Source organism: Arvicanthis niloticus, chromosome 13, assembly GCF_011762505.2.
Source record: "Arvicanthis niloticus isolate mArvNil1 chromosome 13, mArvNil1.pat.X, whole genome shotgun sequence".
Classification (NCBI taxonomy): domain Eukaryota; kingdom Metazoa; phylum Chordata; class Mammalia; order Rodentia; family Muridae; genus Arvicanthis; species Arvicanthis niloticus.
The window spans coordinates 16493124-16511473 of record NC_047670.1 but is presented as its reverse complement, the minus strand read 5'-3'; the positions used below and the strand labels follow the sequence as shown (position 1 = coordinate 16511473).

Genomic DNA, 18350 nt, shown 5'->3' with positions numbered 1-18350 from the left:
TTAGCATCCTAAGAGATTGCTTCTTCAGGAAGGAAGGAGGGATGAATGGAGGAAGGAAGGAGGAAAGAAAGAGAGGTGGGAAGGAAAGACCACAGAGAAGGAAGCATCCAGCCACAGTGAGGAACTACCCTGAGCCTGGCAGGGAGCAACTCCAGATGGGCTTCTGAGCATCCCGAAGTTCCACGTTTACCAGGGACAAGAACAGGACCCTTGTAGCTTAATTAAAAACAGGCCACCTCTGCTAGGCCCTGTTGGAAGATCCTGACACGGCTAAAAATAAGATGCAGAAGTAGCTTGTTTCCTCTACAGTTCAATCCCATTAAGTTTGGGAGAAATGTTGCTAATAAAAGACATGGTTTGCCCCGGAGACTGCCTGGGGCCCTGTCTTGTCTCTCTAGGCTCTGGAGGCCTAGACTGAAGCTCAGCAGTAGTCAGTTTTGGTTGTCCCTGCTCTCAGGAAGGGAAGAATAGCATTATTCCACAAGGGTAGACTTGTGAGACTGGCACCACTTGGACCAGTTGTCACAGATGTGCACTGCCCTAATGCCAACCACATCAGAAACTTGCTTTGGAGAACAGTCTGCTAATCCTATTCGCTAAGTGATGCAAAGAACAAATCTAATCTAATCTAATTGTCATAACAAAGCCATCTGGGAAAGCAAGCCTCTTAAAGGAAACCTCACCTTCCCGAGTTCACACATCTATGTGCCCAGTTTGCAGCTGCTGGTTATGCAGTCTGGGGAGGCTCCTGCTTGTGTGGGCCTGATGGTATGAAGAGGGAGCTGCTTATAGGTTGGCCCTATTTCTCTGAACTATTTCTACTACTTTATCCTAATAGCCCGGGTGAAGGGCTGCTCTCCCATCATGCCCCTGTGTTTGCTTCATCTTTCAAGCCTCGGCTCAAACAGAAGTGTTAATAGATTGACATCTATATTGTTACTGGTGGCTGCCATCAGAGTCCCAAGAAGGGGGATTTCATTTAGGCACAGCCTTCCGGCCCTGGAGTTCTTAAAGGCTTCTAAGGAGTCACTGGGAAGAATGGAGGAAGGGCTTTCATAACAGCTATAAGGCATTGCTGGGGTGCTATATCCATCTAAACAGTGGACGGACGTGGAAGGTGGGACACTTTCAGGGTGCAGTGTGGTTACCCAAGTTTTCTGCCTTTCTAAAGGACAGGTGAGATGTGTGAGGATGAGCCTGCCAACTAATTTTCTCTTTAAGGCCAGGGCTTTTTCCCCATGCTTTGTTCTCTAGTCAGCCCTGGGGCGGTCTGCCTTAACTCTCCCTCCTTACAATGCCCATCTTCCCATTGTACCATAGCCTCCTGTGCATCCCCCACAGTGCTCCTGGGCCCATCCTCCCCTGTATTCCTGAGGTGTCTGCCTGCTTCACAGTGAGGCCCCCAGGACAAAGGCAGGGACAGTCACAGTTCCTGGTGCATCCAACTCACACAGAAAATGTCTGGTGAACAAATGAGCTGGGAACTGGGGAGAGAATAATGTGAGAGGAGGGGCTTAGATGACAGGGGGTGGTGTCTGTGGATGAGCTTCCAAGTCTCAAGTCCTTACATTTGTCTGCCGCGAGTGATACGCTCCCACAGAACATCTGCTTATGTCAAAGGAGAGGGGCTTTAGCAGATTCAGAACCTTTCGGGGGTTACACGAATGATAACTTCTTATGTCTAGATACACATTTACAGAGGGAGAGAGAGGGGACAGAACAAAACCTATGAGAGCAAAGATGAAACTTTGTACAGAGGAGCAGAGTAGAAGAAAACAGGGAGAAGGGATCCGAGAGAGGACAGCTGGGGCAGGGACAGTCACTCTGGATCTAATTCTCTAAACTGATGCTACCCGAGACCTTGCAGTAGCCAGCGGCCTGATGACTAGCCGGGCATGGCTGCCAGTCATGGAAAGAAGGTGTCTTGGTTGACCATAGTTTGGGGTACGTAGAATGAAGTGATCCTGAAGAGGTTGCAATGGATCCATTTGTTTGTGCAGAGGAAGGTCGATCACACATTGAGATGACGGAGGAAGGGCATAGGCAGCTTCCTGTGGGAGGGTCACGTTTCCATCTATCCTTAGTACACGAGTAGGGTGTGGAGTGGGCAGTTGAACACTCAGATGAGAAAGGAGTGAATGAAGCCACGGATCCAGGAAAACCAAGTGTGTGCATAATGAGCAAGCTTCCTGACAGAAGTCTCAGGAGAACATCTGGTTACTAGACGCTCCTGGGCCAGTCATGAACACAAGCCAGGAAGGAGCCTTCCAGAGACAAACAGACTCAGCAGAGAAACAGCCGTGTCCAAAAGAGATGAAGAAAGACAATTATAGTTTGCTGAAGTTTTCTGGCAAAAAGAAATCCCTCACTTGTCTATCTATAAATACTTCTCAGTTGATACCTCTATGAGTCCTGAGATAGACCAATGCTTGCCCTGGAAAGAGACTGCACTGGGGTGAACTGCTGAGGTCCAGATACTGTGCTGTTACTGCTGTTCTGACATTCCTGAGCTTATGAACTCATAAAACATAAAGATGTTCTCAGGCCAGTGTGTGTGTGTGCACGTGCATCTGTGTGTTGCCACTGGTTCCACCTTGCCTTGGTCTGGACTTAGTAGGAAATCTTGCCGCTCTCAGAGCCTCTGCTTTCTTGCTTTTAAAAAGAGGACTGCCTCTGTGGCCAGCAGCTTGGGCGATGGTACTAAACCCATAGCGTAGGTAGTGACACAGATGGGGGTTTGAGACAACAGACAACAGGGCCCAAAAGAAGGACTAATTATAACTCCATTCTTGACTGCAGGGACACTTTGGTGAGCACGTTTCAGGAAAGCTGGATGTGGTTGTGATGTGCCATCACCTTAAACAGGGCCAAGGTGCTGGCCTTGACTGACCTCCTACAGTGACTCGGTGTGGAGTAACCCTGGAGTTCAGCAAGAGCTCTGTTTATACTCAGTTTTTCTTCCTAGTACCAGGCTCCTAGAATAACAACTCTGACACTCAGAATATATCTACAAACACTTTGGCCATAAGCTCTGGTTCTCTAATAGGTCATAACTTAATATCCCATTTATTCTAACCTATTTTCTACCACCTGTCTAGTTACCTCTGCTCAGCTCCCATCTCTGTCTTCCTCCATGTTCCCAAGCTCCTTCCTCTCTGCTCTGTCCCACAATTCCATCTCCTTACTGGATGTCCCACCTTCTATTTCCTGCCTAAGCTTATAGACCAATCAGCATTTTATTGACAGGTGCTGCATCCATTTAGGACACAGGAGGTTTTTTTCTACAATTCCCTATTTTACTTCAATAAAAGGCTGTTTATCTTATTATAATTATAATAAACCATATATAATAATAACCATTTTGAAACAGTTATGAAAACTATCATGTAAAAATTACATTCACAAAGCCCAGATATATTTGGCAACTTTGTAGAAAGTATTCTATTATCTATTCTATCTTGGGAAGTTCAGAATTTTGTATCTGAATCATTCTTATCATAACTTACATAGACCTTAAAACATTTATCTAAGGCTTAAACAACTTAAACTTATATGTGAGGCTATATAGTCTTCAACCCCATCAGAGACTTGAGGAGGAATAAATATTACCTAAGTATGCAAGAAGTGCAGGCAAGAAGCTTCCAAAACTATAGAAATGACAGAGAAAGTTGGCTGCCTGAACAGCCCCCCACCCCCCACCAAATTTTTCTATAATGTTGGAGAATCTATTTTCAGCCTTCTGGCCCAGAATATCTGACAAACCTTTTGGCAAAGCAAGAATTACGAAGGATTGATTATCTTGTCTTTCCAAAGCTCAGCAGTTGACTTCCCAGCGTCTCATCTGTCCAGTTTAGACAGCATTCTGTCTTCAGCTGAAGCAATGGGAGATTTTTGTCTAGTGGCAGTTTGCCATATTTGAAGCAAACTCCATAAAGAGATTCTCTGATGCTCATCGTCTTCTTTGAAGTCAAATGGGGGTGCTGCCAGGAACTGACGTATCTCATTATCCCCCCTCTAAAAAGCCTTAAATTAAAAAAAAAAAAAAACAAACTCTAAGTGCCAAATTCTGTAGGCCTCTGAGGTTTTTGAAGACCATCTATCTATCTATGGTATATCTGAATAGGCAAATGTTGCTTGATTCTAGATATTTACTATCTGTTCAACTTTAGAAACCTATTTTTGTAATAGACTGATATCAAACAAGACCATAAGTTTGATTGAATAACTATTAACTTGCATCAATTATCCCAGTTTGTAATAGCAGATTATAAAGAACTAGAACTAAACTTTGTACTTCTTAAATGCTCTATATTGGTCCAGTACCTTACACAAGAGTTTAAACATAATGTACAGTATGCTGTAACAAAAATAACCTCTGCCACTACCACATCCTGTCCTGTAAACAAAAGCCCAGAGACGGGCCCAGCTGCAGCAGAACTTAGCTGCCTTCCCTCCACTCTAGCATTTGATAGCGCTACTGTTGGGAAGAACTGTGTTTCCCTATCACTGCCTTGTCACTTCTGTCCCTAGGCGATCTACAAAATGGTTTCCTCTGTCATGAAAATGCCTGAAGATGAATCAACCCCAGAGAAAAGAACAGAAAAGATCTTCCGCCAGATGGACACCAACAGAGATGGTAGGAGGCTGAGGGGCTTCGTGTGGGCCAGGCTGCTGGTGGAATCCAGGCAGCTCTACTAGGGGACTGAATGTCAGCCACAGGTGATCTGTGAGAGTCACCTCTCCCGGGCACAAAGGAGCAGAAACTGGGTAGACCCTGGAGCTGGTTCCAGGCTTAGGGAAAAGCCTTATTTTCTAGGCCCTTTTATCCTTCTCCCAGGTTATCCTCTACTCCTTCCTCAGAATAGCATGGCTCCTCTGAGGCAGAAATAAAAGGACCTGAGAAGCCACTGAGTCAGGCCTTTCCCAGAAGGCTGGATCCAGTATGTGCATGAACTTGAACCAAGTATGTCAAAAGGCTCATTGCTTCTTACAAACCCCAACAACTTTTATCCCAACCTGCCTTAGAGGTCTTATGAGCATGCTCTAAGATGCTGAGTCCAAGCGAAACCCTCAAGTACTGGGGGGCAGGTAGAGGGTTGGAGTCGTTAGCAGGTTCCTACTAGGTAGAGGGTACAGCCGTGAGGTGAAATGCAACCAGCAGATGCACAAGCCAACATGGGAAAGAAAGTTGGATTTCAAGCAAAATAGACAAGTCTGGTATGGTGACTCAGGATGGCCACAAGCTTGAGGGTAGCCTGGGCTATATAAGGAACCCTTATCTGTAAAAATAAGTAAATAGATAGATGTGATTTCTGCATGTCAGGCTGCTAAGTAGAATACAGGAGGCCCAAGCAATCAAGAACTAATTCTTTTTGCCATATCTATGTCTGCATGCAATATCTGGGACACATTCACACTAAGGAGTTGCTGGTTATTCAGCTGAAATTCAAAGTTAATTTAGCATCCTTATTTTTCTTGCCAAATCTTGAAATGCTACCCAGGAATAGAACCTGAGTCTTCAGTGCTTAGTCAAGGCTGCCCCATGCTGCCCCACCCTTCACAGCTCTTTAAACAAACACAGATTTATCATTTATGGGTATGTATATGCATACCTGTGTGAGTTTATGTGCACCACACGAAAGCACCCACAGAGGTCACAAGAGGGTGTATAGTTCCCAGAACTGGAGCTACAGGTGGTTGTGATCTTCCCAACATGGGTGCTGAGAATCAAATATGAGGTCTTCTTCCAGAGGAGTTAGTGCTCTTGACCACTGAGCCATCTCTCCAGCCAACTCATTTTTTTTTGTTTTTTTTTTTTGTTTTTTTTTTTTGTTTTTTTCGAGACAGGGTTTCTCTATATAGCCTTGGCTGTCCTGAAACTCACTTGGTAGACCAGGCTGGCCTCGAACTCAGAAATCCGCCTGTCTCTGCCTCCCAAGTGCTGGGATTAAAGGCGTGCGCCACCACCGCCCGGCCAGCCAACTCATTTTTAAAACATAAATTTTACTTTCTTTATTATTACTGTGTGTGTTGTTGCATGTATTATTACATGACCTGTATGACCATGGTGCATGCATGGAGGTCAGACAACTTTATGGAGTCCATTTTCCCCCTTCACATTTACTAGGTTCCAGGGATCAAATTCAGGTGGTCGGGTTTAGGCAGCACATACTTCTACCCCCTGAGCCGTCTCACCAGCCCCAGATCCTCTCTCTGGATATTTAACAATTCTAGTCAGCAGTGTACGAATGAGCCAGGTCCCTTGTGATGTTCGTTACAGGAGGCTCCGCATAGAGCAAGCCTCTTGGTGCATGCACACATGGGGTGCCAGCTCCCTGAGAATCTTGGTTTGTGTGGTGCAAGTCAGTCTGTTAGCTGTCTCCTCTGTGAACCTGCATGGCATCCTCTGACATCCTGTTTCCCCTCAGGAGCCTCGAGTCACAGAAGTTTGCTTTGCAAAGTTTAAACAAACATGGGATTGTCTTAACAGTTAATGGACTTACTGATGTTGAAGCTTAGGCTTTGATACTCTGGGTAACATAATGGCTTTCAGACACAACTTCCTCCTTAGAGGAAGACTAAAGGACAGGGGACAAGACACCTTCAGAGGTGTGGCTCACAGGGCATCTCCACTGGGAATGTTTCTACAGATCGAAAGGCCCCGACTAGGTTCCCATTCCCAATGGACAGCTGACTACCACTGCCCTGGGCTTTGCTAGAGAAAGATTTGTTTAAGTAAAGGAAGTTATGGGGATGAAGTAGTGAGGGAGAGAGAGGGAGGGACTGTTGAACACCCAGGAGACACACTGCTTTAGCTCAGGGCTTGGCTTCAGGGCCTCAGATGTGAGGCCCCCATCCCTCCCACCAGAAGCAGAGCTGGCTTCAGGTAAAGCCTGCTACCCTCAGAGTCTTGTTAGTTAACGGTCTTTGTATGTCACTGCCGGTCTGTGTCAGGAGCAAACTGGCCCTACATGAGGCAAGCCAGCATTCCCGTGTGCAAGAGGTGGAGAGAACCTGCTGAGCACCAAGTGCTCCACAGCTTGTGGCTTCCGGTGCCTGTGGCTGCACCTGAGACTGTGAAGTATTCAAATGGGCCGTCTGCCCCCATGCATCCTGCAATGCCAGCAGCAGTGTCTTGGAAGAGCAGCTAAGGAGATACTGAAGTGCATAGGCCTCGAGGAGCCTGGCAGCCTGGTGCCTATCTTTGGAAGAACAAATGTGACTACATCTACAGGAAAGGAAAGAGGGCAGAGCTAGGTAAAGGTGCCCAGCAATTCTAGTCCCATTTTATCAGTGTATGGGTCACTTTAACAGGTCACTGTGGAAGTACCAGGAAGGGGGAAGCTTCCCTCACCCATATCTCCACAATGACAGTGACAGAGGACCTTTACTGGAAAACAGTTAAGCAGAGGGATACTGGGAAACAGAGGAGGCCTAAGTAAGAGATTTAGAGTCAAAAGTGAGACTACAAGAGAGACTCCATGTCAAAAAAAAAAAAAAAAAAAGGAAGGCAGGGAGGGAGGGAGGGAGGGAGGGAGAAAGAGGGAGAGGAAGGGAGAGAGAAAGAAGGAGAGAGGAAAGAAAAAGAAAAGAAAGAAAGAAAGAAAGAAAGAAAGAAAGAAAGAAAGAAAGAGGGAGGAAAGGAAGGAAGGAAAGAAGGAAGGAAGAAAGAAAGAAAGAAAGAAAGAAAGAAAGAAAGAAAGAAAGAAAGAAAGAAAGAAAGAAAAGAAGGAAAGAAAGAAAGTGAGCAGTGAGAGAACAGATGAGGGACCAGTGGGTCACTCTCTGTCTAGATCACATTCCTTTATTCTCCTGGATTTTGGATGAAGATGCTGCCATCTTCAAAAAGTTGTTTAAAAAGAACTTACACTTCTGTTCTGCCCACCCAAGGAGAGGGTTGTCTGTGAACCTGAGTACAGAGTGGCTTAAGAGCCTGTGGGAGCACAGACAAGCTAGGGCTAACTCACTCCTCAGCTACTGAATGGGCTCCTCCGGGGTAGGTAGAGGCAGGGCTACTAGGGCAGATTCAGGCCAGGGTGAGCCAATACCCTCCCCAAGCCCAGAGTCTTGTCTTGGAAGCCCTGTGCACTAAGCCAAGTGGGGGATGTGATGGTTAAGAGAGAAGTGGAGTTCCTGCCTCATGGTCCCCCGGCCTCTACTGAGGGAAGCCATGGGCTTCTGCTGCTCCCAACACAGGGCAGAGCCACTCATTGGTCCTCTTGCTTCCTAGGAAAACTGTCCCTGGAGGAATTCATCCGAGGGGCCAAAAGCGACCCATCCATTGTGCGTCTCCTGCAGTGCGACCCCAGCAGCGCCGGCCAGTTCTGAGCCCTGAACCCTCAAAGACGCTACAGCTGCTTGTGTCTCTCCTGATTAGCTTTTAAACTTACTTCGTTTTTGGTTTTTGTTTTTGCCAAACAATGTTGTTGGTGACACTGTCCCCTCTTCAGTCAGATGTGCCCTCCTGTGACACTCTTGCCCCTTGCTTCTTTCATAGTGGACATCAATGCCCAGAGCCCGTGTGCTTGTGGAGAGCATGCAGACTTCGTGGTGTTCCCTGGTGGATGACTTTTTAAATCATCATTATTTTTTTCCTTTGATTCTAATGTCTCTATATTAAAACCCAAGACTTGAGGGGCAAGAGAAGGGAAGTGCAAATAGCCCAGAAATCCTTCTCCAAGCTTTGAGGGGCTTTGTTTGAAATACAAAACTCCTAGCCTGGGTCTGTTGTCACGCATGCCCTCAGAGCTATAGTGGACACCTGAGGCTAAGTTTTCTAAGAACAAGTTACCCTCTGGGGAAAGGCTATTAAAAGGAGCTGGGACATTTCCCCCAGAGGCCCACTCCCTTCCCCACCCCACCCCCCAGCAGGCTGTAATTTCTAAGCTGTGAACTTTTTAAGGTAAATTAACAGAGATGGGAAAAGACGGCTCAGCTGTTTGGTTTTTTTTTCTCCCACAGGTTTACACGAGTTGAGCTAATATTGAGTTTCTTTAAAAAAAAAAAAAAAAATCAAACACGTATTCAAAAACCAGACCCATCTTGCTGCCTACTCGTGATTTATAAAAAGACTGCTGTATATAAAACATTGGGTATTGCAGACCAAATTAAGTGTTTTGCCTTGTAAATGCATGTTTAGTGAGCGCTAATACAGTCTTACTACAGAAGACTGTTTAGTAGCTTATTGTGAAGCCAACTACAATGAATGTCAATGTCTTGTTATAAAGTCATAGTTGTCTTTGCACAAATGTACCAGTTAACAAGTGTATTTTATATACTCCATAAAATCACAGAAGAACGGTGACAAGGGCCCAGCTTTGATTTCGAATGGCTTTCTGCAGTCAAGGTAGCTGGAGGACACAAGGAAGCCAGCTTTCCAGGCGTCCTGTCCGTCAGAGAGCAGCATCCGGAGCTCCACTGATGAGGGGCCAAGGCCCAGCCGCACACGGCATCGAGTGCAGGTGCGACACTTGTCTAAGCAGATGAATGCTCTACCGATGCAGAAAAACAAACGGAGATTTCCTAGCAGTTTAACCCACATCCTTGGTGGGGGCGCCACATTCAGAACGTCCATTTCTCCTGCCCCCAGGTACCCTTCAAATAGTCAGGTGTGGGATAGCCAGGCAATTCACCCATTATTAGAGCCAGCAAAGGGACCTGCAGTGTCCAAGGCCGGCCATGGGGATCCCAACAGCACCTCTTCTGCACTGTGTTCTTTGAATGCAGCAAAGCTGAGCTGCTGCCAGTGCCGACCACCTCATGCACACTACTTTGAAATGGGTCTGGAAATAAAAACTCCTGGCCACAGGCAAGCCAAAGCCTCACAAACAGCTTGCATCAGAGGGTCTAAATACTCAAGAACGTTGGTGGCAGACCCTGCCTAAGAGCGGGCAGGAAGGTCTCTGTCTGGCAGCAGCCAAGCCATGTCCTGTAGAACAAGAAGCACAAAAAGATAAACACAGCCAGAAGGAAAGGGTCCCTGCCAGCCCTCAGGTCCCCCACAGTGACACTTTTAACTGGCAGAAGTTTAAACTTGAGTGGTGGATTAAAATGAATTACTTAGTGGGATGAAATTTCGAGACCTAGATTTTGTAATCTTACTTTTTCCTGGTGTTATTTCCTTACATTTTGTACCAAGGCTTGCCAATCCCTGTGGACCAAACAGTAAAGTCTGTTTTTGCAAGGAAGAATTAACTCAAGTGGTTGAACACAGACAGGTAAAGGGAGCTAACACGCTGGTGTTTGCAAGGTAGACTCATCTACTTGGGCTCTGACCCAGGTTGAGCCAGATCCTGTGTTTCCTGGAACTTAGAGTTGGGGTAGGACCTAGAGATGGCCTCCAGCTATCCGGAAATAAAAAAGCCAGATACAAAGGTTATGAACCCTATGGTCCCCAGAAGACACAAAGAGTTCCAGAACAAAGAGTCCACAGACCTATCTGTATGTGTTCTTCCTCCTCCCCACCTTGTCCCAGGAAGGCACTGGATATGTGTAATTTAAGCATGTATGTTGGACCAAGGGACTTCACAGCATCAAGAGGTTCAAGTGCCTGAAGACATCTGTCACTCCTGGGAATAGGCATTGTTTTTGCTGTGTTCAGAGATCTCTGAAGGAAATGGAGCCTGTTTTGTTCCAAGTAAAGGCACCTTGTGCTGTCCATGGGACTGGACTATGACTTGAAGGATGTTTCAGAATGCTTGACTGTTCATACCTCGCTTAGGATGGAGAAGGGATGCTGTGGGTACCACCCTACCCCAGCAATACTCCCTGGGGAGCCTTCTACAGATGAATTTAATAATATATATGTCATACTATGTGGAGTGGTCCCGTTATCAGTTGATTGTGTAGCTCTTGCCTGACATTAAAGCATGTTTATTATTTAATATCGTTGTCTGGAACATGAGACTTTCCTTACTAAACTGCCCCCAGCCAGCTGTGTTTGGGGATATTCCAGGTTGGGGATGGAAGAGTTTTGAAGTATCTTTGATCCATGTATGCCTTCCCTACTTTCTTCCCAGTTTGGCCTTCACTCCCTCTCATTTTCTCTCCTTCCCAAAACATGAAGCACAAAAGCAAAATATTAGGAAAACTGTTCCTCAGAAGGATCTGGGGAAGCCTAAAAGAAGCAGTATAGTTGGGTGGTAGTGGCACATGCCTTTAATCCCAGTACTAGGGAAGCAGAGGCAGGCAGATCTCCATGAGTTCAAGGCTAGCCTGATCTACAGAGCTAGTTCTAGAACAGCCAAGGCTACACAAAGAAACTCTGTCTCAAACAAAGCAAAACAAAACAAACAAAAAGCAGTACAAGCCTCTTCCTTCTCATTCTCAGAGATTGAGTGAAAGAGATAACAGGACAGAAAGCCTGTTCCTCCAAAGGATCCACATAAAGCTGTTCTCATTCTGAAGCTACTGCTGGCCTTGACCGCAGCCCCAAAGCCTAATGCTGTATGAAAGGATGCTCTATTGTTCCCTAGACTAGGAGCTCCAACAGGCCCCTCATAAGCCAACTAGACCTTTGAGGTGGAGATGTGGAGGGGGCTTTTCCTACTGCACACGGCAGTCTCTCTGTACAAGTATGTCTGAAACACATTAAGTCATCCATGATGGGGATGGTGGGAAGGTTCCTGGAGTCCCTAAGGAGCCTGTATACCTACAACCCAGCCATCTCCCCACATTTCTAAAGTCAGTGTGCCTGTTGCCTGGAAATCTTTCCTACCAGGTCTTAACGTGATGCACGGTCCCAGACATCCCTAGGATGCAAACAGTGATAGTCAGGTGTTAACTACTGGGCAGCGTGGAGCACCCAGACCATGGAAGCACTAGGCCATGGAGCACCAGGCCATGGGAACACCAGGCCATTCATTAACTGCATGAATTTTCCAGGGAATAGCTGATATTTCTCTCAGTATTTCTCTGGAGAAATGGTGAAAACACTTCAAAGTGCAATGCAGTTTGACTTGCCAACCCCAACCCATAGTTAAAGATTCACAATTATGCACAAGAGTGGGCCCATGGACATTCTATCATGGACGGGAGTGAGAGTGGGGGGTGGGAATAGGAGAGAGACTTACTGCTCTGCCCCTCCCTGAGGAGCCAGTTGCAGTAACAGTCGCTGGAGAAGGAGAGACATTCCCTTTAGTGGTGTAACTTGGTGTAACAGTGGTCCGTGCTCAGATGAGCGACTCTAAACTCCACTGTCTCTGTCTTCACACACACACACACACACACACACACACACACACACACACACACACGGGAGACATACGAATGAAGTGGACTGGTTAGGGAAAACGAAGGTGATCAGCAGGAAGTGGGTAAAGGCAGGGTTAATCAGGGATGATGACCAAATTATACATGCATGCAAATATCTTAATGAAATTAGTATATGCTAATAAAAATTCTCAGCAGTACACACCATCTCCAGGAAGACAGGCAAATGGCCGCTCAGCCCTCATCCAGCTGCCCTTCAACAGCAGGATCTTATCATATGGGCAGGCTCGTGCTGAGTGTTCGATGGTGACCCCCAGTCAGCGTAAGTGTGGTAGGCTTGGAAATCTATGTGTGAGGTGGAGAGGCACTGTCAGCAAAGACTCAAGGTCAGTTGTAAACTTCCGTCCCACCTTGAACATCACTGTAAATACTTTAGCTCTTACCAATGACAAATCAGAAAAATTCTTTTCCTAGTGGTATGTGATGGATATTTGATGTCGTTGAGCACAGGGATGTTCACTTGCAGTGTCTTTTCAAATCTTTCTCTTCGTCTGCTTCTGGTTCATCAGGGGTCTCCATTACCTTTCCTCTAATTCCTGATTTCCCAGTAGTAACCATGCACTCATTTAGAAGAGCCTGGAGAAACACAGAGCTGAAGAACCCTTGGGAACAGATGGGATGTGGCACCAAGGAACTCCCCCAGTTCAAGGAGCACAGTTCACACTGATGTCCATTGTTGCGGGAGATATTTTTAAAAAGCTGCTGCGTGGGCCAACCATCTAAGCTGCAGCAGCTCTGCCTAGCTCAGCCGCCATGTTCCATGGCCAGAGGCCACATGCACACCACAGCTAGAAATGGCCAGCCAGAAACACCAGCCCTGCCACCCATGAGATGCCAGCATGGGAGATGGTTCTGCCAATCTTCCACACTGTCCCTACAATGCTGGGCAGTGCCCAGACCATCCTGCCATCCATGCGAGCCTGGTAAAAAACTGAGACTCTAATGCTTAAATATTAATCAGAGGCTTTATATGTTTGGTAATGCTCAATAACAATATGCCCATACAATTAGAGGTGTTTCCCAATTAGCTAACCTAAATATAAGTTGTTACCCAGGACAACTTTCCATACCCGAGTGGCTCTTCATCCTCCTCCATCTCTGCTCTCTAGCTCTTTCTCCTCCTCTTCCTCTCCTTACTCCTCCCACCTTAGCTCCTCCTACTGTCCACAAGCAAAAGGATCGATGTGGTGACCCCTTACACCCCCCAAACAATGCATTCAGGCAGGCGTGAAGAACAGTCAGACCTGAGCACAGAGAGCTGGGATCCCACTGGGCTTGAAGTCAGCCAGGGAAGGCTTTTTTGAGGCAAGATTCTAGTGCCCGTGCCTGGAGGCCGGGAGGGGTGCTGTAAAGAGTGGCATCGTGCTGGTTGCTGGAATGGATGCTCTTGGGAGATCACTGAAGACCCAGCTAGAGCAGTTTGGGTGGCTACCACAGGAGGCCCAGGACAGCCTTATACTCTGAGGTATGAGTTTGAGGGTCAGAAAGTGTAGAGATGGAATTGAGGGATAAGCCATGTGGCTTTGGGGTCTCTGTAGAGGTTGGCACAGATCTAACAAAGCAGAAAGAATCAAGCAGTGGTAGGAAGAAGAGAGTGGACAAAACCCACCTGAGGGACCAGTCAAGATCAACTGTGCTCAGAGCCTTCCAAAGCCACACTGGAGGCTTCTTGCTGGCCTTTGGCCCTCCTCCCATTTAGGCCTGGTATAAGATTGGGGATGGGGGTATTGGAAGAGCAAGTGTGTGTTCCATTTTAAGCAGGGCCTGAAGGGTCAGGAGCAGCCCATACCCCATCTACAGAGACTCTTCCTCGAAGGCAAAGAACACCAGCCGTCACCACACAGAGAGCACCAGACACTGCTTGCTGTTTGACTCATGTTGTGAATATTTATTTTTTCTTCTTAAAAATGTACAAAAAATAAAATAACATATTTATAGTTTATAGATTCCCCCTCTCCCATTTACAAAACTATTAAGTTACATTTACTTTTTTTTTTTTTAATGTGGGAGCAGATTGTACACATGAGTCTCCCCCTGCTTGTCTCCCCCTTCAGAAAGGGCCATTCTTAGAATTTGGCACAAACCCTCTTTTCCTGTTGCATTTTCATGACTGTTAAAATATGAGGGACAATAAATGTTTAATTCATTTCAAACTTCCCAGGTTTCTGCATTGGGATGTGCCTTAGTCTTTTAGGAACCAATTTCAAGATGACAGCCCACTGTGTATTTTTCTATTGGTTCCAACTTCTAAACACTGAGGAAGTTTCAATGATGTGGGGACATAGGACGAAATACCTGCTTCATGTGTCCCCCATCTTTTATAGATTACTAAAAAATAAAAAAGTTCTTTGTTTGGATGAGATTAATTCAGGACAAGGCAAACTTTTCTATCTTTCTGGAGTGTTTTTGTTCAGGGTATGATGCTCACAGCCAACACAGTGAGAAATGAGATGCATGGAAATCCACCAACAGACACTCCTGGACCTGACACTATACTGCTCCTTTGTGACTTCCTATCCCTTGTTCTGGCAATGGCTATCTCATGGATTGTAGGGACTCAGGACAGAGGGAAAGCTGGCTCTGGCTTGTCTTCTGTCCCAGAGCAGACCAGCAATTTTCCAGAAAGACTAGAGAGAAGAGCTGATAGCCTGTTCGGTTGCTACAGCTCTGTCTCCCTGATCTGAAATCCCAAGCCCACCTCTAAGGTCTGCCAATCATGTTTACAGCTAGCCCCAAGTGCTATGGCACAGGAAGCGAATAGAGCATGTATTTCCAACACTGAGTTTGTCCATCTTAGATCAGAGACCCGCTAGTACCCCGGAGGATCCCCAGGTTGCTAGTTTCAAGGCGTGGCATTTGGAGTGCAGGGCTGGAATAGAGCAGAGCCCAGGATGCTAACCTTTGGCAACACAAAGAAGGACAAGGAGTCCAGTGGGCTCTCAGAAAGGTGCCCCCTACTATCCTTTGGGATCCTCTTGGTTACAGGCACCTCCTCTCCATCCCATTCAGTTTTTCTGCAGCTTTGAAGAGCAATAATTGGGCTGGAGTCAGCCTCAGCTGCTCTGGGCCTTGGGGGCAGGTAGAGCAAGAAGGCAGGGGCCGGAGAGCAGAGCCTCCAGGTAAGACATCAAAAGTGCTTCACAAATTTTAGACCTTTCCATAGAAGCTGTTCCATTATCCAGGCCTTGGGGTAGGATGTGCCTGCTATCCAAACTAGTGCTGAATGACAGGGCACATACCAGTCCTTAACCCTAACAGCTACTGACCTGTTCTCTAAAAGAGAATGGAGGCCCACAATGGGCATGCTTTCGTGACTGTTCAGGTAAGCCATTTTCTCTTGATCTTCCAAGGGCAAGGAAAAGATGAAACAGCCTTGGCTCTCCAGCACACCTCCCAGAGTTGGTTTCAGAAGTGCAAGGGCTCCCATGCTCTCCACAGCCAGGGTGGATAGCCTCACTTCTTCCCATCAGAAGCAAGCTGAAGCATTGTCTGCTGTTCACAGCCTAGCAGAGCTGCTGGCTCAATTCACAAAGCTGCAGTTGGGTTTTTAAAGGGGCCACTTGAGATGAAGGACATGCTTGTAAACTATGAGGCACTACAGTGTCCAGGATCCCCATGTCAGTCAAGCAGTTCTGCAGCAGGTCCCAGTGACAGGGCCCCAGTGCGAATCTTTGCAGAGACCTTGCACAAGGCTCAAGAGATGCCCCATACCAAAGCTAGAGAAGGCACCGACAGTATGGCCTTTCCCAGACAGCTCAAAGGACTGGCTGAGACAACTTACCACTGTGAGATAAAACTTGATGACGTCAAGGGAGAGTGGTGTTTGAGGAGAGAGGGCTCTGGGGGAAATAAGTCCTCCCAATGCAGAGTCCATCCTGGCATTCATCACCATCACTGTCACATGACATCCCAAAGGCCACTCTCCTAACCTCCTCTTACATAGAACAGAATGCTCTGAATCTCCAGGTATGTCTCCTCCAGGCCAATGGCAGTAAACATGCCCACAAACCATAGGTAAAATATATTATTGCAATATTATGTACAAGGTATGTACATGGTCTTCAGGTATACTCTTGTGTTCCTTATCGCTGACATGGCAGCACAATGTCTTCCATACAAGGCCCAGTGGCTATCTGCTGAGAGTCCCCTGGAGGTATTTAGCAAAATGACCTTCCTCAGAGCAATCTGAAGGTTTGGGGCCAGTAAACTGGTGTCCTTCTTACCCTATCCATGACGACTACACCAAGCAGCAGCTTGTCTGGTCCATCCACTCACGAAACGTGGAGAGGTAAGAAAGAGGACACATCAGTTCCCCAGGCTCGAGATGAGTGGACTTGCTGTTTCCCTTGAAGGGGAACTCTGGAGGTCTCACATGGAGCTGTCGGTAACTTTGAGAGTCCTGGAGGGCTCTTGGGGGGGAAAATGGGCAATAAATAAGGGCCTACCAGGCTCAAAGAAATTTGCTGAGGGGCTCAGGCTTCAGCTCCGTGGGGAACAAGTGGAAGAGTCGAAGGAAGTCTGTTACCGGGCCTTGGGCCCCGCCCCCTTCCCAGCAGTCTTGTAACAGTCTTGTGAGGTGGGTGAGATGGGTCTCCAGTTTCTGGGGTGGCAGAGATGCCATCTCTCCCAGGAAGGAGTGCATCGAAAATTCCCGTCGAGGGGACTCCGGGCTCAGATCTCCATCAGTGTGATCTTGAAGCCTTCCACCATGCTCTCCATGTTGAGAATGAAGGTGTCCTCATTTGAATAGTGCTCAATGATGTTGTCATCCATGTTGACCAGGATGCTGCCACGGGTGGGGTGAGATGGGGTGGGGTAAGAAACAAAGCCAGTGAACAGAGAGCTCAGTGCAAGGGCAGCCTGCAGGATACATGGTCCCTTAACCTTCTAGTTTCTTTCTCCTCAAAACAGGTTAACACGTTACTAAACATGAACCCTGACGCAGAATGCTCAAGCAGGCCCTGGCTCCATTTTCTCATCAGTAAGTTGATGTATGAGTGAGAGAAAAGAACTGAAGCGAGGAACCCAGAGCCACCTGGCCACCTGACCAGGAAGGGCTGATTATTCTTCATAATGTGGGCAAGCAGGCCCGAGGACCGTTTGAGATTTCATTAATGATTACTTTGGAATAATTTTCTTTGACCCCAATTAATTTTTGTCCCTACTGTCACCCAGAAACCAATGTGAAGAGCTCCATGTGGTTCTTTGACCGCCTTTTCCCCAGTGTCCCCATCATGTCTAGGCCACTCCAGCCCACTTATAACACTGTCACCAAATAAAAGCACCTCAGGGGACCTCAGGAGAGGCACTGTGGGTCACCCTGCCTCCTTCACTAAAGGTCCTTAACTAGCATCATGGGTCACAGACATCACAAAAAAATAAAGCCATTTGAAAAATGCACCTTGCAGACATGACAGTTAGCTGAGGCTAGCTTCTTTCTTACCCCTTTTTGCTCTTCTTATAAAGCTTTGTGATTTTCTCCACCGGCAGCCCGTACTTCTCAGACAGCTAAAAATGAATGACAGGGAATCGGGTCAGCAGAGAACGGGGCACAGGGAGAAGCACATTCCACTCAGTACAACAGTCTCCCTAATGAGACACATTGGAAATTTTTACCTAAGACAAACAAAAGCCTTGGTTTCCCTGAACTACCTCCCGAGATCATTCAAGCGAAGCCACTGGCTTTCTAGATCAGCAGAATGAGACCCCAAGAAGTGAGCGGGGCCCCAAGTCACCGTTAGCAACCCAAGGAGTTACAGCCTAACTGAGTCTGCCTCCTGACGCTTTGTATCAAGTCATACTGCTCTGCCCTCAGCCCGAAGAAACAGAGAGGAGAATCGCTGCGCGTGCTATGAGCAGATGCTCTGTGCGGGTGTCAGAGTCCAGCATCACCCGGTTTTGATTCTCCCTTTGGGTAGATCTGAAATCACTCAGCAAAACAGTCTTGATAAAAGTAGCATTTCTGATAGGTTTTGTGAAAGCTTCCAATCACAATGTCGGATTAAATAGATGGCCATACATCAGAACAGTTTTCAAGTGAGTCGGGTGTAGTGGCTCACACTTGTGATCCCAGCACTAAG

At 46.9% G+C, this 18350-nt stretch overlaps 2 protein-coding genes across 9 annotated transcripts in view; one reads left to right on the top strand and one right to left on the bottom strand.

Moving 5' to 3' along the window:
• Positions 1 to 10883, top strand: part of Ncald (neurocalcin delta) — a 408926-nt gene extending 398043 nt beyond the window's left edge. For all 4 annotated transcript variants that reach the window (XM_034516561.2, XM_076911276.1, XM_076911275.1 and 1 more), the window contains 2 exons: positions 4531 to 4636; positions 8231 to 10883. In XM_034516561.2, coding sequence (XP_034372452.1) covers positions 4531 to 4636; positions 8231 to 8328 — 204 coding nt within the window. In that variant the 3' untranslated portion in view covers positions 8329 to 10883. The remainder of the gene's footprint in view (positions 1 to 4530; positions 4637 to 8230) is intronic.
• Positions 10884 to 14131: 3248 nt separating this feature from the next.
• Positions 14132 to 18350, bottom strand: part of Grhl2 (grainyhead like transcription factor 2) — a 133169-nt gene continuing 128950 nt past the window's right edge. For all 5 annotated transcript variants that reach the window (XM_076911273.1, XM_076911274.1, XM_076911271.1 and 2 more), the window contains 2 exons: positions 17714 to 17778; positions 14132 to 17056 (listed from right to left, as the gene is read on the bottom strand). In XM_076911273.1, coding sequence (XP_076767388.1) covers positions 16942 to 17056; positions 17714 to 17778 — 180 coding nt within the window. In that variant the 3' untranslated portion in view covers positions 14132 to 16941. The remainder of the gene's footprint in view (positions 17057 to 17713; positions 17779 to 18350) is intronic.